Raw genomic sequence first — 18296 nt, 5'->3', positions numbered from 1 at the left:
AATGAAACCGACGATGATTTCAGAAACCGATCTTTTTCAGAGCTCCTGCTCAGGCTTCAACCTGATTCCCTCAACGCCTACAAAGTCTCTTTCTTTGGAACTCACGGCGCTCCAAGAGATATCGATAGGATGATCCGGCGGTTTATCCAGCAGCCGGTCGGGAAACAAGAAGAAGAGATCGGAAAACTCTCCGGACTAACAGGAGGCGGATCAGTTCCGAAATCATCAAAAGAGAGTGAAGATAACTTCAGAATCCGATCTTTTTTCGAGCTATTGCTGAAACTTGATGTTGATTCAGTAGAGAATTACAAAACAAGTTTTTATGAGATATATGGGAAACCTTTGGAGCCGAGAATTTTAAGGCAATCAATGAAATTAAAGCTTGATGAGGAAGCACCAGCTGGGTTTAATAGAGATTATAAACCTCCTGCTCAAAATAATTGACCTTTTGTTTTGTTTTCGATCATGTGTTCTTTTGTTGTTCTTGATTCTATGTTGTAATGTACTGTTGTTCTTGATTGTGGGTTTAATACCATCAACTTATATTCAATCAGCTATATAAATGTAATTAAAATACTCACTAGAAAAGCTTTACTTTTTTGGAAGAGACCTACATTTGAACTATTTTTCTTTTATCAGTTTTTTCTCTTATTTTCCCTACTAAAATCTAAAATACTCATTTTACCTTTCATTTTCCATCCTCTTTTTCTTTCACTGCTATTAACTATCATTTAAAGTGAAAGTACCATGACTGAGTGTGAGGTTGGAGATTGATATAGGTTTGTGTATTTGATGAAAATAACTATAAGAAACCTTTTAAAAGGGATATTGAGTAGTAAACATTGACCCGTTGACACCTGATGAAAGTAAAAAGCTTAGTTTAGTGGCTACTGCAGCAGATTCAAATAAAGGAGAGAGAGAGACAGACGGGACGAAGGGAGTAAAAATCCAAGGAAATGAAAGAGTTTTCACTTTTCAGGTTAAGTTCTTTCTGGCTAGAGATTCTTTAAAGTTAAAATCCAGTCGTCAGTGGAGTTATATACATCTCAAATAGCCACTAAATTAGTGATTAGTGGAAGGAACTGCCAACTATGACATTTGGTAATTAATGGTTGAGATTACAATTCCACCAACTTTAAAGGCTTTTCAACTTTAAAGTATCCATACACGTTCTTTCTAGTGTCTAGAGATCCTCTAGAGTTGAAATCCTCTAGAGTTGGTGGAGTTGTAATCATCTCAACCATTAATTGCAAAATGAATGGATGAGATTTGATTTTAGAAAATGAATGGATGAGATTTGATTGATCATCCATTCATTTTGTAATTAATGGTTGAGATTACAACTCCACCAACTCTAGATGCTTTTTAACTCTAGAGAATCCCTACCCGAATTTCAAATTGTCGAACACGCTGAAATACTGAATGCCAGCGGACACGTGTCAAACATCAGGAACGTGCAAAACTAAAAAATGTCTCAAAGATCAAACGGCAATGCCACTGCATCGATTACACCAATTACAGAGCAGAGCACCAGCGAAATATATCAAGCCCGCTCTTTCTTCCCGCCCTTGGTCTATATTCAGTTTACACAGGGGACAGCAAGGATGTGTGGTAGAGCTCGTTGTACTCTTCGGGCCGATGACATCCCCAGGGCATGTCACCGCACCGATGGCCCTGTCCGTTCGGTTAACATGGACCGGTATCTTTTGTCCTTCATATGCTAAATTCATTTCTCTTGTTTATTTGCGTTTAGCCTTATTATTTTTTGTTAATACTCGAAACTGTAAATTATGTACTGATTTTAGTGTTATTTCCTAGATACCGGCCGTATTACAATGCTTCACCGGGATCAAACTTGCCGGTTGTTTGCAGAGAAGATGGGTCCGATGGACAGGGTTACGTTCTTCAGTCTATGACATGGGGGTTGATTCCTAGTTTTACAAAGAAAACTGATAAACCGGATTTCTACAGGATGGTAAACAGTCTCTAATTTCAAGTCTAGATTTCCCAACTGATGTTATGAACTTTGGATAGAACAAGTTCTATGTGAATATTTTGGTTGCTAGTTAGATGCAACTAGTTGCAAGTAAACTCTTCTTCACTAGCTGTTAGTGTTTGTTTCCGTTTCTATTACCTTTTTCTAGCTATATATTTAGAATCAACTTTTGCCGGTGTCAGTTTCATTTTCAGTTTCCGTGCAACATAGTGATGTAGCATAAAAATGATTTTCTCTATGGAAAATTCTGGTTATATTGGACTTCATTCAGTTGTTGCTCTTCGAAACTGTTAGTTTTGGTTTGTCGAGTTCGTTGTGTTTTGGTTTTACCCAATTGCCTCCATATCTATGCACAATCAGGGATTCAATACCTTTTGCTACATATAATGTACTAATTAGTGAATTGCTGGAGGAACTGCCAACTATGACAGTTCTTAGTAGCTACCAAGCTAGGTTTGTGAAGTTTTGCAATGTGTATGAGTTGAGAAACAGTCATCTCCTTGTGTCTATTTTTCTATCATAATGTTCACACTACAACATATGGTTAGTTGTGGCAGAAATGTCTAGCTATAACAAACCGAAGCACTGCCATGCTTTCTTTCCTACATATTAGAAACTGTCTGGTTCGCCAAGAAAACTCTTGTATCTCAATTAGGTCTCTCCACCTGTATTTTTCACCGCTCTAAACTTCTTTTTGTTGCCGTTGCTTATTTCAATTTCCTTTGAGTTCAGATGGCCCTTTGTCCACAGAGCTACCTTCATATTTTGTTGTCTGGCAGAAAAATTCTTACAATGTCTAGGATTATTCTTTTGTGTAGAAGTACATGAGAAAACACCATAAAATATTCCCATATATCTAATGTTCCTTTTGCCAATTAAACTGGTTTGCAGTTCTTCCCAACTATGGTGGAGCTATAAACATACAATATTCTCTCAATACACATGCCACACATTCAAAATTCCTGTACGTGGATAATATCTATGAACATATGTTTTGGCTTCCTAAATTCCGCTGAACGTTGAATCATTTTTTGTTTCCTTCTTCTCAATCATCATTTCCTTCTCTACATCTAATTACAATATACAGAAAATTAAATACAAAATTCATTAGCTTATGTTTTACTAAATATTTAAATGTCTCCTTGTTAACATTCATGTCATGTTGATGTTATTCTTCTAAATTCTCCAACTATTGTTGGTCATACATAAACCTTACATGTGATCAATCTGTTAAATAAACTTCTCCTCACAGATGATTAATTGCATGAATGTTGTGTCTTCTTTTTTTCTTTAAAGCAAGGATGCAGATTCGTACATTGGCTGTCAAGTGTTATTCTGTCAGGGACTTAACCGTTGACCTTTGTCTCATATTGCACGATTTGAAAGATTATTGTAAACATCTTTAGCTTGCCATGAGATATCTTCTTGTGCGCTCTTATAATAGTAGGCTAAAGACCAGGATTGGTTGTTGAGGGAGATAGGATTCAGATCCCCTCTTAAGAATTGAAAAAAAAAAGGCGAGAATTGGTTTCGTGAAAAGATTCAGCGAGATTGATTGCTTGAAAATTATAACCTTGCCTTAAGTAAGGAAAGTTAGTATGACAATGTAATCATACCAATATGGAGTTTCAGTTATTTCATTATATTAGTAAATTTCCTTTTACCATTGGATAGTTTTATGCACATACAATTCCTTCTGTCTAAGACTTCATTAAAAATAAAAATATTGCAAAAATGCAGTTCAATGCTCGATCTGAGTCAATAGGTGAAAAGGCTTCTTTTCGTCGACTACTTCCTAAAAGGCGATGTCTTGTTGCAGTTGAAGGGTATGTTCTGCTACATACTTTATTCGTGGTGTGGATTTACTCCTCTTCTTGTTGCTAGTACTGACAATCTAGAAATTTTTACTTCTCAAAATATTTTAGATGAATGTTAGGGAAACCTCAAAGACACAATAAGTTGTTTTATGGTGTACAAAAATTAGGAATTTCCTACTATTTCCAGAAACTTATTATTTAGGATATTTGCAATATTTATAAATAGAATGCCAGGGTTTTGTGAATTCTCTTGAATAGGCGTCATGGTGCATTTGCAACTTATGTTTCTCAAATCTCGATCTTCTCAACTCTTGTTGCTCTGGTTCAAAATTATACTTTCATACTGAGATGATTCAAGCTCATGCAATATTAATATTTATTCTATAAGAATACTTCAAGACTTAGACTTATTAAATTGGATTGCTGTTCACTCTTGGAACTTCACAAAGATGTTAAGGGTCAGCTCATGCTATGACATTGTGTCATTCTTCAGATTCTACGAGTGGAAGAAAGATGGGTCCAAAAAGCAGCCTTATTACATCCATTTCAAGGATGGTAGGCCTCTCGTGTTTGCTGCTCTTTATGATTCCTGGCAAAATCCAGAAGGTGAATGGTTTTTCTCATTAAAGATCTGATATAGCATGCTTTTATGGTGTCATAATCATAAATCCTGCTAACAATTTCATTTTTTTTTATTTGTTTTTTTCTGCATGTATTTTTTTCTGTACTTAGGTCTAATTTTTGCACCTTAACAAATCAATTTGCTGCAGAATCTGGTTGACAACAATACATAGTACTTCTGCTGGAATTGTTTTGTCAAAATCAGATTATTTGTAGTCGGTTTTCAGTGGTGATTGGCTTCTAATGGTTACGTGAGTATATGATTTGTTACAGGCGAGATACTTTTCACCTTCACTATAGTAACAACTTCCTCATCTTCAGCTTTAGATTGGTTGCATGGTGAGTTGTGTTTGTTCCCATTGGATTCATATTTTTATAGTTGCTTTTCTGCCAATTACTTTTCCTCCTAAAAGAATAAGAATATGTGTTTAATAATGCAATTTGCCTCCTAAAAGAATAAGAAATGTGTTTTTAGTATTGTAATTTGCTTCCTCAAAAGAAGATGGAAGATTGACATGGAAATGGCAGAGATAGATTTTATCATGCTTTGGCTGAGAATGATTAGTTGAATAATTCATTGCTCATTCAAGTAAGCATTGCAAAATCCTATCATAGATTGCGAGCGAAGCAAAGCAACCGCACGAGACTTATATTGAAGATCTCATTTGGATTATAAGACATTATGACGATGCTTGATGGGATTATTAGGATGAAAATGTTAAGAACTATGAAATTTATTTCAATTTTGAGGCTTGGAGCCGTGTATCCTTTATACTTTTACCTGATGTGGGGAGAAGCAGTTTAATATTCTTTTTGCACACTTGTATCTCAATGTTTTGGTATTATGACAGCTCTCTATTGTCATTGCTAAAACTAGGCAATTGCAGAATAATATATTCATGGACGTATTAATGCAGATAGGATGCCTGTAATTTTGAACGACAAGGGAGCAACTGACACATGGCTAAATGCTTCTTCCGCTAAGCTTGATGTGCTCAAACCGTATGAAAATTCAGATTTGGTAAGAGATCTCTAGATATAGTTTTAAGTTGTATTTTAAAGCATTGCAAGATTTTTGTTAGGTAAAAAGGGTGCTCTAATTTTATTTTGAAATCATTTGCTTGTACAATAGCTATAATTTTATTTAGAATTGAGAGTTATGGAAAATCTATAACTGAACTCTAAAACATGATGCATCTTAGATATCAGGATCTGTACATTGTCATGATTTTGGAGTACTCAATCCAAGTAATACAATTTAATGTAAATTTGAATGTGTAGGTATGGTACCCAGTAACACCTGCAATGGGCAAGACATCTTTTGATGGACCAGAGTGCATTAAAGAGGTGCGAGTGCTTTGCTTTTTTGTTCATTATTTTGCTCTTAAATGTGACAAACGATATTTTGGCAAGAGGACTTCTCATGGCATTTTCGCAAGTGATTGATCATAACTGTTCAGAACAAATTGGCAGATACAATTGAAGAACGAAGAGAAAAACACCGTATCCATATCCAAGTTTTTCCAAAGGAAGGAAATTAAAAGAGAAGAACTGAACCCTCAGGAAAGTACCCTTGACAAATCAGATTTACCAGAAAGCGTGAAAGAGGAAAATGAGAGCAGGGAAAAATTGGAGACTACGTCCACCTTCCAAATGCTTGATAAAGACTCAAAAACTTGTAACTCCACAAGTCCACACGAGGGAGAATCAAAGTGCATAATAAAGCGGGATTATGTGGAGCCTTCTCCGAATGCAGATGAAATGGAGAAACTGCAACAGAGCCCTCCAAGGAAGAAACTTACCCTTGCTAGTGCTGGTGAAAAACAACAGCCGACACTTTTTTCCTACTTTGCCAAAAAATAGTTTCTCATGAACAAGTCAAGTTTCTCCTTGGGGACCTGCTTTTGATGTATATAAAACTCATTTTAATCTAGGGTATGTTTGTCTTCTACGAATGTTGTCCGTGTTTTGTTCAAGGTGCTTGTAGACGTGCAGGAAAGTACTTCAAACTGTAATCTTTTTGTAATCCTTAAACGTATAATTTGTACTTGGGTTATTGAAATAGTATCCTTGTTATTCAAGGAGAATATGTACCACTTGCAACAATGGGAACAGAAAAACTGAAATGTTTGTGCAGCATAAACTTGTAGCTAAATTACACACATGATTATAAATACTTATTCAACTTTTTCTTACTAAGATTATGACCATATCAAAAGTTAATTAACTTAACCGTTTACTAACATTATATACGAACATGATGACCATAGTAAAAGTTAATCAACTTAACCATTTACTTTTAGCTCTTTACAAAAATAAAGGACCTCAAAATGATTTTGATCGTCTCAAAATAACAAAAATTGTCCAGAACACATTTAATATAAAATCATGTTTTTATTTTTTTTAAATTACAATTTTTAAAACTTTCAAGAAATAAAGAGTTACAGAGAAGTTGAACGAGTAAGGAAAAAGTCTGAATGAATATAAACGTAATTTTCCCTATAAATTGCTTATCATACTATTGTTGTGAACGACGATAAGATTTATTTTAAAGACTCGCCTTGTCAAATTGCATTATCCATTCATTTTCTAGAATTCTACTCAAGCCATTGCAATCTCACACACTCTATAGTGCCGTTTGGTTTATTTTTTTTGGTTGAAAGTGAAGGGGAGGCAGGGAGTAGGACATCCTAACGAGGTTGTTACCTCCTACGGACCCCGAACCCTGACCCAAATATATTAAAATGAAAATTGAAAAGATAGGTTCATACAAGAATAATAAACGAAAGGAACGACTAAAGAAAACAGAATAAGGCTCTGCCCCATTCATTATCTTTTATAAAAAAAAATGGCAAAAAACAGACAGTCCGCCACTTGATTTCCCTCACGAAAGATATGCAGGACGACAATTCTCATAAATGACATAAGGCACAGACAGTTCAACCAAACAGCTCTCAATTGCCAAGGGATCAAAACAGTACAGGATCGTAAGACAGTTCTCAATACCGTTTGGTTTATAGGATGAAATAGAAAGGAATAGAATAGTTATTTACAAGTAATAAAATAAGAAAAAATAAAATATATATTCTTTAAAAATAATTTTTTTTTTATATATATATTTAACTGACAAAATGAGATAAGATAGAATAACTAAATTTTTTTATTAAAAAAAAGCACTACCCACAAATGTGATTTTTTGTTTATTTTAAAATTTTAATTATTAGCAAAAAAAAATTATTTTGATTTTTTTTTACTTCATTTCGGTTCAAATATTTAATATTATATTATTTAAAAAAATGTGAAAAATGAAAAAAACATGAAACTAGAAAAAACGGTAAAAACACAAAAAAAAAAACGGTGAAACGCAAAAAGAACATGAAAAACAATAAAAGTGCAGAAAAAAAAACCCATATACAGTACTGTGATCTGAATTTAGTATTAATCACTTCAACTAACTGCTAAAGTACTAAGAGACGTTTCTAATTGTAATCATAATTAATAAAGTATGAGCTAATGAAAGAAAATGCACATTAGTACATTTGTTGAGCTAATGAAAGAATATGCACATCAGTACATGTATGAGAGACAAACAGAAAATCACTAACCATACACCTAAATCTATGTAACATGAGCATGAAAATAGCAACCAAACCCCCTAAATATGAAATGGGAAAACATAATAGAATCTTAATTCACGAAAGTTTAAGGAAAATAGAAAATCAATTTATAAATTTCAAGTTCTTGTCTTACTAACAATATGTAGTTGGTTCTAAACTTTAATAACCAAATCAATGTTCCACTCAATGAATTAATGAATTAATTTAAGGGAAAATTACAAAACTAGGTCAAATGGAAAGCCCATTTACATATTAAACCCATTTACTCAATCTACTACATATCTAGACTGTTTTGTGTAACTTTCCCATAATACCCCCAATCTTTCATCTTCCTCTTCCTCTTACTTACGGTTTCCTCTTCACTCAAAATGGCTCATCCTCCTTCCACGGAGATCTAACCTGCAAAATCCGTTGTTGTTTGACGGCGTTCTCCAGCAACTTCTACTCCGGTGAGAGAAAAGGGAAGCGAACGGCGATAGAGGAAAAACGAGAGGGCGATTTTAGGGCGAACGACGGTGAGAGAAGGTGAACGACGGTAGAAGAAGGTGAACAGTGAGAGCAAAGAAGAGGAAGAATGCGAACAGACGGTAGAAGAAGGTGAACAGTGAGAGAAAAGACGAGGAAGAAGGCGAACAACAGAGAAAATGGAAGAAAAAGGGCGATTTTAGAGCGAACGACAACCTCGTTCCGTGAGGCGGAAGATTGGAAAAACGCAGATAAAATGCCTAATTCTATAAATCTCACTGAATTATTGTTGGTGTATTCATCTATGTTCTGATTGTTTTGTTAAATAATGTTAGAATCCGTTGTTATTTACCATTTTTTGTTATATACCACTTAGCGAATTTTGTTAAAAACACATCCAGACTTCGCATATGCTAACTAAAATCATCAACTAAACCAAACATTCGTTTCGTAGACTTCGCATATGCTAACTAAAATCATCAACTAAACCAAACAATCGCTTCGCAGGCTTCACATATGCTAACTAAAATCATAAACTAAACCAAACATTAGATTCGCAGACTTCGCAGGCTTCACATATTTAGCTTCGCAGGGTTCGCATATGCTAACTAAAATCATCAACTAAACCAAACATTAGCTTCGCAGGGTTCGCAGGCTTCGCATATTTAGCTTCGCAAGGTTCGCATATGCTAACCTCTGCGAAGTCAGACGGGAGGAAGACAACCGCACGTAAATATTGAGGGTATTATGGGAAAGTCACACAAAATCAGTCTAGATATGTAGTAGGTTAAGTAAATGGGTTAAATATGTAAACGGGCTTCCCATTTGACCTAGTTTTGTAATTTTCCCTTAATTTAAATATAATTTTGACGCACTTATATTTAAGATAATTGCAAGAAAACTCACCAGAAGTTAGTAAAGAGAGGGGAGCCGAAAGTTGGGATGAACGGTAGAAGGTGCTTGCTCTATTGCTGCGAAAGAAATACGATGGAAACTAGGCAGGGCGTTGTGTGGTGGATGATGGGTGAATGGTGGACGATGACGATAACACTGAAACAAAGGATGGAGATCCAGGGGAGAGAATTAAGGATTTGGTAAAGGGGTAATTTTGAAAACGAAAAAAATTAGTCTTAGAAACTGCTATTCCAAGGTCAAAGTAAAGAATAACTATCCCACCAAAATATGAAATCCTAACATGGAATAGCTATTCTCTAAGAATAACTATTCTATTCCCTCAATCCCATGAACCAATCTATGGGTTAAAGGAAGCTTCAGAACAGACTTGCCTCGTGGTCATAAAATCTTCACTGCACCAACACTTCTTATTGTCTACGGAAATATTTTTAGTTTCTAAAACATGAACATTTTTACACACCAATATGTTCTCAACCACCAACATCAATGTACAAAATATACATAAAAGTACTCTCCTCCTTCAACATAGCTTTACAAATTATCAGGAACAACATAAAACAAACAATAGTAACAAAACCCCACTGCATACCAAAAACCCCAATTCAAACCAAACACCAATTTAACACGACAGCAGAATAACTGCGCCATATACAGCAATAACTAGAACCAATTGAGTAAATGTATAGGCACATTCAGACAATTTGTACACAAACTAAAAATCTAAGCTAGATCATCATCACAAGGAGATGTCCAAGGATAAAGCTCATAATAGTCAATGACAAACAAAGAATGTTCACCTACTGCTAATAATTAATTCATCAAGCCAAGCAAGCAAGCAGAAACTAGAATAAAAAACCTCCTACCCCCTTTATTACAAACCGCAGATGAACCAGGAAAGACATAAATTAGGGCTCACGGTTTATCGAAGAAGACTGGTAATAATAAGATATGCCATTAACAGATAAGATCACCATGACCTCAACCCACTCGTTTGACCTATTGGGCTCCTCCGTCACGTGCTAGGCGAGCTAACCTCTAGAACTTGTCCTTATCTCTGATCGGAAATACTCTGTCTGCAATTGAGACTACTATGTAAGATAAATAAATATATGCTTAACACATGCAAGTCGAAAGTTGCAAGACGAGACCAAGGCTGAGTGCTAATAATGGCAATTAATCGCGTGCATACAAAAACGAAAGAGCTAACTGAATGAGCTTCCTTAGCTGTCTGGGCTTTCAGACTTCAGCAAGTAGAGTGTAGTGCAATGAAATGGTGAAGTGTACCGCTACTTTCGAAAGCGTACTCACTAATCAAACTACAAATTAAATAAGAGAACTGTGAGTGGAGGTTGGCCTTCTCGGAGGTGAAAGCCAAGAGTTTAAGAAGTTAAATTAGAGGTGAAGCACTTCACTGCATTCTCCTAACAACTAGTAGCTACAGGGCAGCACTTGCTATGAGGCGAGCAAGAGGATCGCGACTTTAACTACTTTTTGTCTCACTTTTCCTCATGGACAAGTACCCTTCTCTCCAAAATGGTCTAGGATTTGGACAGGAATCAGGCTATATATTCTGCCAAACATAATAATGTCAAACCAGTCTTGCATTCTATGCCAGTTTTCAGAATCCAAACAAAGACACGATTAGCACAACACTGAAGACAAAGCACAAAGTAAATTCAACATAATCTATCTACCCAATTTCCTTTTGAAGAAACATATATGAACTTCAAATAGCAAAATATAAAATATGCAGTAATATCATTAATAATATTGATATATATCCTGCTATAATGTCAAACCAGTCTTGCATTCTATGCCAGTTTTCAGAATCCAAACAAAGACACGATTAGCACAACACTGAAGACAAAGCACAAAGTAAATTCAACATAATCTATCTACCCAATTTCCTTTTGAAGAAACATATATGAACTTCAAATAGCAAAATGTAAAATATGCAGTAGTATCATTAATAATATTGATATATATCCTGACAAGCTTTCCAAAATTTGTATATCAGAACAAAATTCAATCAATTACAGTATGACAAACACTACAACCGCTAAACTCAGAAGCTAAAAAGTAACATAAACTTCGAAATTATTGTTTTCTTCAATAAAATTGCCTCTCAATTACTGACCTTCCATCGCTAATATATTCCTCCTCCGCTGCTATGGAGAATAGACCCGAGTGTGCCTAAAACAGCGAAAGCCAGAAGTGGGCTGACATCGAGAGTATCAAAAATGGGAGGAATTATGTTCCTAAACAAATTCAAGTAAGGATCACAGAGGTCCCTTATAGCGGACAATGGCTGGCGATCCCAGGGAATATTAGGGAACCAACTGAGCAAAACCCTAACCATCAAAACCCCACTGTATATATCGAGCCATTTAGCTAAACCGGCCGCCACCACCGTCAAAGGAGTATTCAAGTAGCCGTCTGGTCGGTCCTTAGCGGCCGCGAAGAAAAGCGGCCCGGCAGAGTGAAGTAAATTGCTTTGCAAAGCACGAATAGCAGACAATTGACTGGGATTAGGCAAAAACGAAGCACCAACGAATTTCTGAATAGAATTCAGGAATATCCGTGATAGAGAAAATGCTAGGGTTACGACAGTGGTTACAGTCCGAGTTGATCCAATTAGTATAGATTGTGACTCAGCGGGAGGAGAAAGAACGGGGGTGTGTGAATCCTGGGAGGATAATGAAGCCGAAACCCTAACCCGAGATTGTTTGGCGGCGATACTGAAGGAAAGAGGTGTTCTAGGGGCGTAAAAGGAAAGAGAAGAGGATTTTGAAGGTCCTTGTATTGACGAAGAGAGACGAACGGTGGGATTAGGAGGAGAACGGCCGGTAAGTTTAGAATTTGAGTGGCGAAGAAGAACTCCGGTCTGCGAGGAGAGCGTAAGAGCCATTTTTTTGAGGAAGATGAACTTGGATTTCGATAAGGTTCGTCTTTGGGATAGCTAATCTTATTAATGTCGCTGTATCATTGCGAAATGTTTGATTATTAGCAATTAAACTGGATGCGCACCGTTTGAGTATTTCTGGACATTTTAAATATTATACTTACTTTGTTTTTTTACTATATTTTTAAAAAAACAATAATTGTATAATTGTTATTTTCTTTAAATTATTAGTTAAATGTATATTTATAAAAAAAATATTAGATTAAATGTATATTTAGAAGTAACCATACATATTATTGAATTGTGTAGCTCCACAATATACAACCATTCATTTTAATTTGCAGGAGACAATCGTTCAAAAAATTCGTGGTTCAAAGATGGAGATCGTAATACCAATTGTTCCATAGGGCGGCTTCAGCTCGGAGTAATTATAATCTCATTACGCGGATTGATAGAGGAGATAGTACTTGGGCGGACAATTGAGGATATGAAACATGTTGCCTTTTCTTATTTCTCCACTTTATTTGCTGCTGATCATAATTGTTTTTATTCCCGATCTTGAGTTTTTAAGGCCTTGTATCACAAATGAGATGAATAAACTTTTAGTTGCTCCTTTTGACGTTAAGGAGTTCAAAGATGCTATTTTTTTTTCTATGCACCTGGACAAGGCCCTAGGTCCAGATGGACTATACCCGACTTTCTACCATAAGTTTTGGTTTTAAATTGGTCCTAACATTATTGCTAGTTGCTCCTATTGGCTTGAGACATGTGTTTTTCCATCCAATCTATCTGACACAACTGTTGTTCTTATCTTTAAGGCCGACTTCCCTACAAATATGAATGATTTTTTATCTATATCTTTATGTAATGTTATAAGATCCTTGCTAAAGTGCTTGCAAATCGCCTTAAAACTATTCATGTTGATGTGATCTCTGATGAACAATCCGTTTTTGTCCCTAGAAGGGCGATAACTGACAATGTGATTGTAGCTTTTGAGCTTATTCATTCTATGCGGAGACTATTAAAAGAAAAAATAATGATGTAGTCTTCAAGATAAATATCAGCAAAGCTTATGACAGAATTAAATGGTCGTATTTGAGATCTGTTATGATTAGGCTGGGGTTTCATAGTCGTTTTGTTGATTGGATGATGTTGTGTGTTACCTCTGTCAGCTACCATGTTTGTTTGAATGGTGAGGATGTTAGCCCGATCATTCTCTCTAGAGGGTTGCGCTAAGGGGACCCATTGTCCCCCTATCTCTTAATTCTATATGTAGAAGGTTATTAGATCTTCTGAAACAACCTGAAGCTTGTGGTACTGTCTATGGATGTAAAGCTAACAGGCAAGAGCCCTGAACCTCACATATTTTGTTTGTTGATGATAGTTTTTTCTTATGAAAAAGAACTCCTTTATCCAATCATGGATATTCGAAGCCTTCTTATGAAAAAGGCCATATCCCGGTTTTCGAGAGAATGTAATATGATCCTTACCTACCCGTTGTGTTATCGAATGTAGCGCACAAAAGACTCTAGGTCCAAAGGGGACCTTTAGTTTATCTGCCAAAAACGAGTTGCAGAGTATGTCCAACCATCCATTAGGATGGAGTTGACCAACGAGAATCTCGAACAAATGGAGAATTTCTCCTATCACTTCAGGAATTGGGTACTGAAATCTCCTACGAATGTGGCTAAGGTAAATAGTAAAACACCCGCTATGCGGCTGGGATAGGCGTTGATGGGGCAGAGGAATTACGCATTCAACACTTTGCAACCAGAGATATACCCCCTTCAATATGTCAATTGCCACTTGGGTCACTATAGACCCGGTGGAGGCCATTTTGAGGCTCTTGGTTCCTTTTTTCCTGGAGGCAGATGAGTTAGTCTCATCCACTTCACCGGAAAGTAAATTAGGGTCTTGTTCGGAAGTAGAAGGCGAATAGGAGGAGACTGCTGCTCGGAATGTGTATCCTCGGAGTCTCCTTGAGCAACTCACTAGTACTGTCTTAGCTTACGCTAAACCAACAATATAAATATGGGAACAAATAAAATAAGAAGTCATTCGAAAGTAAGGAGATGAGACTTACATGAGAAGGTTTGGAAGGATTTGCTATTGGAATCTGCAAAAGAGGGGGTAATATTTGCCAAAAGTTGTCGGCAATCGCCAAAGAAAAATGAGAAGTGCAAAAGAGATAGAAGAAATTCATTTGAGTTGATGAAATGACTTTTAAAAGACAGAGGACTCGATGCTTCGAAAAGTGAGATGTCTTGATGACGTGTTCAAACGTGATTGGTATAGAAAATTGTGCCTGACATGGGTCATTAATGCCTAGCGTGCTTGAAAATATGAAAGACACGTCTAGAAGTTGAATAACCTTAAAGGGATTTTTTGGTCCTTTGGGGGGGGGGGGGGAGGTCTCTGATAATATTTGGATTTATTTCAAATACCATGGCCCATTAATATAGGAGATAAATGTATAATAATGAGGAAATGGGACAGAAATGCAAATGAGATAAATGTATCTCCATAGAAGATCCATCTCTAGAGGTCCTACCACATAAGATATGTCATCTAAATATACGTCTGAAGCACATGTTTAGATCTCCTGGAGAGTTTCACTGAAGGATCCGTCATTCTCTAAGAAAGGATGTATGACGTCGTATCTCGTTTGGACGGTTACGAGAAACTTCAAAAGGTGCCTTTATATCTTCTCCGAAGAAGTAAATACGTTTAAATGAAGATTGACATCCATTAATGGGAGTAATGATAAGGTTGCCTTATTAATATTCAACTAATGCTAAAGAGTTACAAATGAGAGTATATATCTTCTAGCATTAGTATGCTTCAGGTAGGTGGGCTGTCAATCTCTTGTTAATATCAATTTTTCTTTCCAAATATCATAATGATTTTATCAATCGGAGTCTTCCCGACTGAATCCAATGACATCTCCTAGAGAAGAAATTACAGTTAAGAAATTTGGGTCCATTTTTAGACCTGACCTTAGACTCCAAGTCCGCTCTGAAATGTAAGTTTGACAATTCAATTTCACAATAAATAATTGGTTTTACAATAAAATTTGAAAAAAAAAGCCTCAATCAATTTATTTAGGGTTAGTTACAGACTAATTACGAATGAAGTAAATATATTACTATTGCCCCCAATTCTTATTATAGTATCAAAATATATCAATTTAAAACTCTATAACGATACATCCATTGTTTTAAGGTATATTCACCTTTTTTTTTTTTTTAAATAATGGTTTCTTGAATAATAAAATAAGAAAATGAAAAAATGTACTGAATTTTAACAAAATTAGAAATAAAAGTATACAATTATAATATGTTTCAACAAAAACATGGGGTGATAAACTCAAACTTGATTTTTTGATGTAATTTGCTCATTTATTTAAGTTTGTGTTTTTAAGTTTTCAAAAAAGGCCCAGGCCTTGTTTCAGAGCCCACTTTTATGCAAGCAATGTCCTTGCTATGTGATTTTCCTAAGAGGAATTTAACATGAAATTTATCTTTGAAAAATAATTACAGAAATAGTACCATGCTATCTATACTTAAAAAAAAATCACATTTCAAAAGTAGCATGTTAGACTAATTAAGGGTTGTTTGAGTGATTAAGGGTTCAAGTCACTTAAACTAGATTTCTCGAGTCCTAACTTTAATTGGAAGATGATCTATCTAAAAAATGTTTGACATGTCTCGAACCGAGAAATCGGAGGAAAAAAATAGCAACTTAGAAATTTACATATTTTTATTATAAAGACGGTAATTTCATCATCCGTTTTTAGAGCGAACAATTTATGAGGACATTTACGTCCAGATTTTACACAGGATAGGAGAGAAAAAGGAACTTAAAAACAAAAAAAATCAGTAAATTTTATGAATCAACAGAGTGGAAATAGCTGCCCCGGACGTATGAGAGGTATTGAGCAATAGTAAGCATGTAGTAATTGATCACCATTTGGTGCAATATCCATAATTATCTTCTTTAGCATATGAAGAGGAGCCACCATCAACCTCCTCCACCGGACCACCCCTCGCGACCCTAGACAGAACCCTCGCCGCTTATTACCTAGCCATATTGTGTTGCCCCTCCGCCTCCTTATCTTCCTCCGGGAACGGCACCACAACATTGTTGAATTTGAAAACATAGATATTATTATGCTTTAAGTTCTTCAGTCTTATGTTACTTGATGTGAATATGTAAGTATATATATGAAATATAAAGTTAGATCTAAGATTTTAATGATTATGGGAGTAATTATAACTATTATTATGCTCAAGGCATGATGCTATTTTTTTCAATTTTAAAATTGGTTATTCTTCTGCTCTTTTCTTTTCTTTTGTGCTTCTAATAACTTTAGGGTTGTGGTAACAATGATTACAAGAGATGGGACTTCTTAAAGTAGTAGGTGTGATGGAATCCAATTATGGCATGGGATATTAATCATGATTGTTGGATTAATTAGTTGGTTTTATTTTTAGAGATGAACCCTAAACTAAGTGATTCAGATTGTTTTCCCGTTAAGTTAGTCCCATCCCATGTGATAAAGGTTTAATTCTTGTTTATGAGACAAATTTTGAAAATCATCGCAATTTTGAATCTAGAGTTTAATTCATAATAATAATAATAAAAAATAGTATATATAATTAATTAACCATTATATTAAGTTTGAATTTGCATTATCAAGTATAAAAAAAGAAAGATCTAAAAGTTATCTAAACAATTAATTATATTATTAATTATTTCCATAATGGTTGGTTAGCATGTCTATTTTATTATTTTCTATTCTATTTGCCTGTTTTGGCTATGAATAGTGCTCATCTGGATTAATAATTATTTAATGATCAAATGAATTTGGTCATTCACCGTTAGATCATACTTATTAAATTTAAATCTTATGATGCTTTAATTCTTCATCCTAGAATTCTAATAAATCTAGATCTAACAATGAATGACCAAATTCATTTGATCATTTACAGTCCAGGTGAACACTACTCTTTTGGCTGTTAGTAAACTATTAGGATTCCAGCTGTTGTCATAACTGCTATTGTACTACTAGGCACCTTAAAGGTACTATAATAGGCCATATATGGTATCTATGGATTATTTATAGTTCGTTCCTTAATTCTCTCTGATTATCTCCTATCTTCTTCTTCCTCTATTATTCTTAGATTTCTTTTTTAGTATCGATTCAGAAACAATTCCTGACATTGGTATTGGAGGCACTTGTCCTCCAGTCAGTTTTCTCTGGCATGGTCAGTAATACCATTTAGAGAAAAACACACGCACAGTTAAAAAAAACCCAAGCAACTATGGGAACTATGGAGAATCAACTCAAAAATCTCACGATTACGATTGAGCTGAGGCTACTTTTGAGTAACTCAAAAAAATGCAAACCCAACTCCAATAGATGCAAATAGCTCAACAGAAACAGATTACTGATCTCACCATAGAGCACAACTGGCTTTAAAAGGATCAAATGGATTCCCACTAAGCCTTAGAATTTTTTTGTATGTAATCCATTAACACATAAGCCAAACTGATACAATCTAACATCGAATACACAACTTCCTCTTATACTCTCATTCCACAACCTTTCCCTAAGGAGAAGAAAAACTCTTCTTATATGATCAACCCATAAAAGGCCTATTAGGTAGTGGTCCACTCGGTTTAGTTAATGGGAACCCAACATCTATCAAGAAAGCTTTCTTCTTTAACAAACTGCTTCCTAAGTGCGATTTACCCTCTTTTGATGGCACAAATGTAGATATGTGGATCAATAAATATGTTAGATATTTCCAGATCTTTGAGGTGGCACAAGATAAGAAGGTGGCACTCGCTGGACTCTACTTGTAGGGCAAGGCTGAGAAATGGTAAAGGAATTGGGTTCCCTCTTACCCTCAGCCACTTGGGAAGAATTCATTGATGAGGTAGATAAGCGTTTTAAGGAG

The 18296-nt window shown here is 35.4% G+C and overlaps 2 protein-coding genes across 3 annotated transcripts; one reads left to right on the top strand and one right to left on the bottom strand.

The window, feature by feature from the left end:
• Positions 1-1447: 1447 nt before the first annotated feature.
• Positions 1448-6595, top strand: LOC136228763 (uncharacterized). Its single transcript, XM_066017240.1, has 8 exons — positions 1448-1699; positions 1819-1975; positions 3737-3822; positions 4307-4419; positions 4708-4773; positions 5352-5455; positions 5716-5781; positions 5908-6595. Exons 1-8 carry the CDS (start codon positions 1470-1472, stop codon positions 6295-6297), a joined length of 1212 nt encoding a protein of 403 aa, XP_065873312.1. The 5' UTR covers positions 1448-1469; the 3' UTR covers positions 6298-6595.
• Positions 6596-10180: 3585 nt separating this feature from the next.
• Positions 10181-12433, bottom strand: LOC136230680 (ylmG homolog protein 1-2, chloroplastic). 2 transcript variants are annotated; one of them, XM_066019837.1, is made up of 2 exons: positions 11569-12433; positions 10181-10504 (listed from the first exon to the last, which is right to left on the bottom strand). In XM_066019837.1, exon 1 carries the CDS (start codon positions 12337-12339, stop codon positions 11578-11580), a length of 762 nt encoding a protein of 253 aa, XP_065875909.1. In that variant the 5' UTR covers positions 12340-12433; the 3' UTR covers positions 10181-10504; positions 11569-11577. The 2 variants fall into 2 exon arrangements, with proteins under 2 accessions (XP_065875909.1, XP_065875910.1); XM_066019838.1 differs by lacking the exon at positions 10181-10504 and adding an exon at positions 10984-11001.
• Between the last annotated feature and the right edge of the window lie 5863 nt (positions 12434-18296).

The sequence above is a fragment of the Euphorbia lathyris genome, chromosome 5, assembly GCF_963576675.1.
Source record: "Euphorbia lathyris chromosome 5, ddEupLath1.1, whole genome shotgun sequence".
NCBI lineage: Eukaryota > Viridiplantae > Streptophyta > Magnoliopsida > Malpighiales > Euphorbiaceae > Euphorbia > Euphorbia lathyris.
Note: the sequence above shows the minus strand (reverse complement) of the source record. Positions and strands in the feature narration are given on the sequence as shown.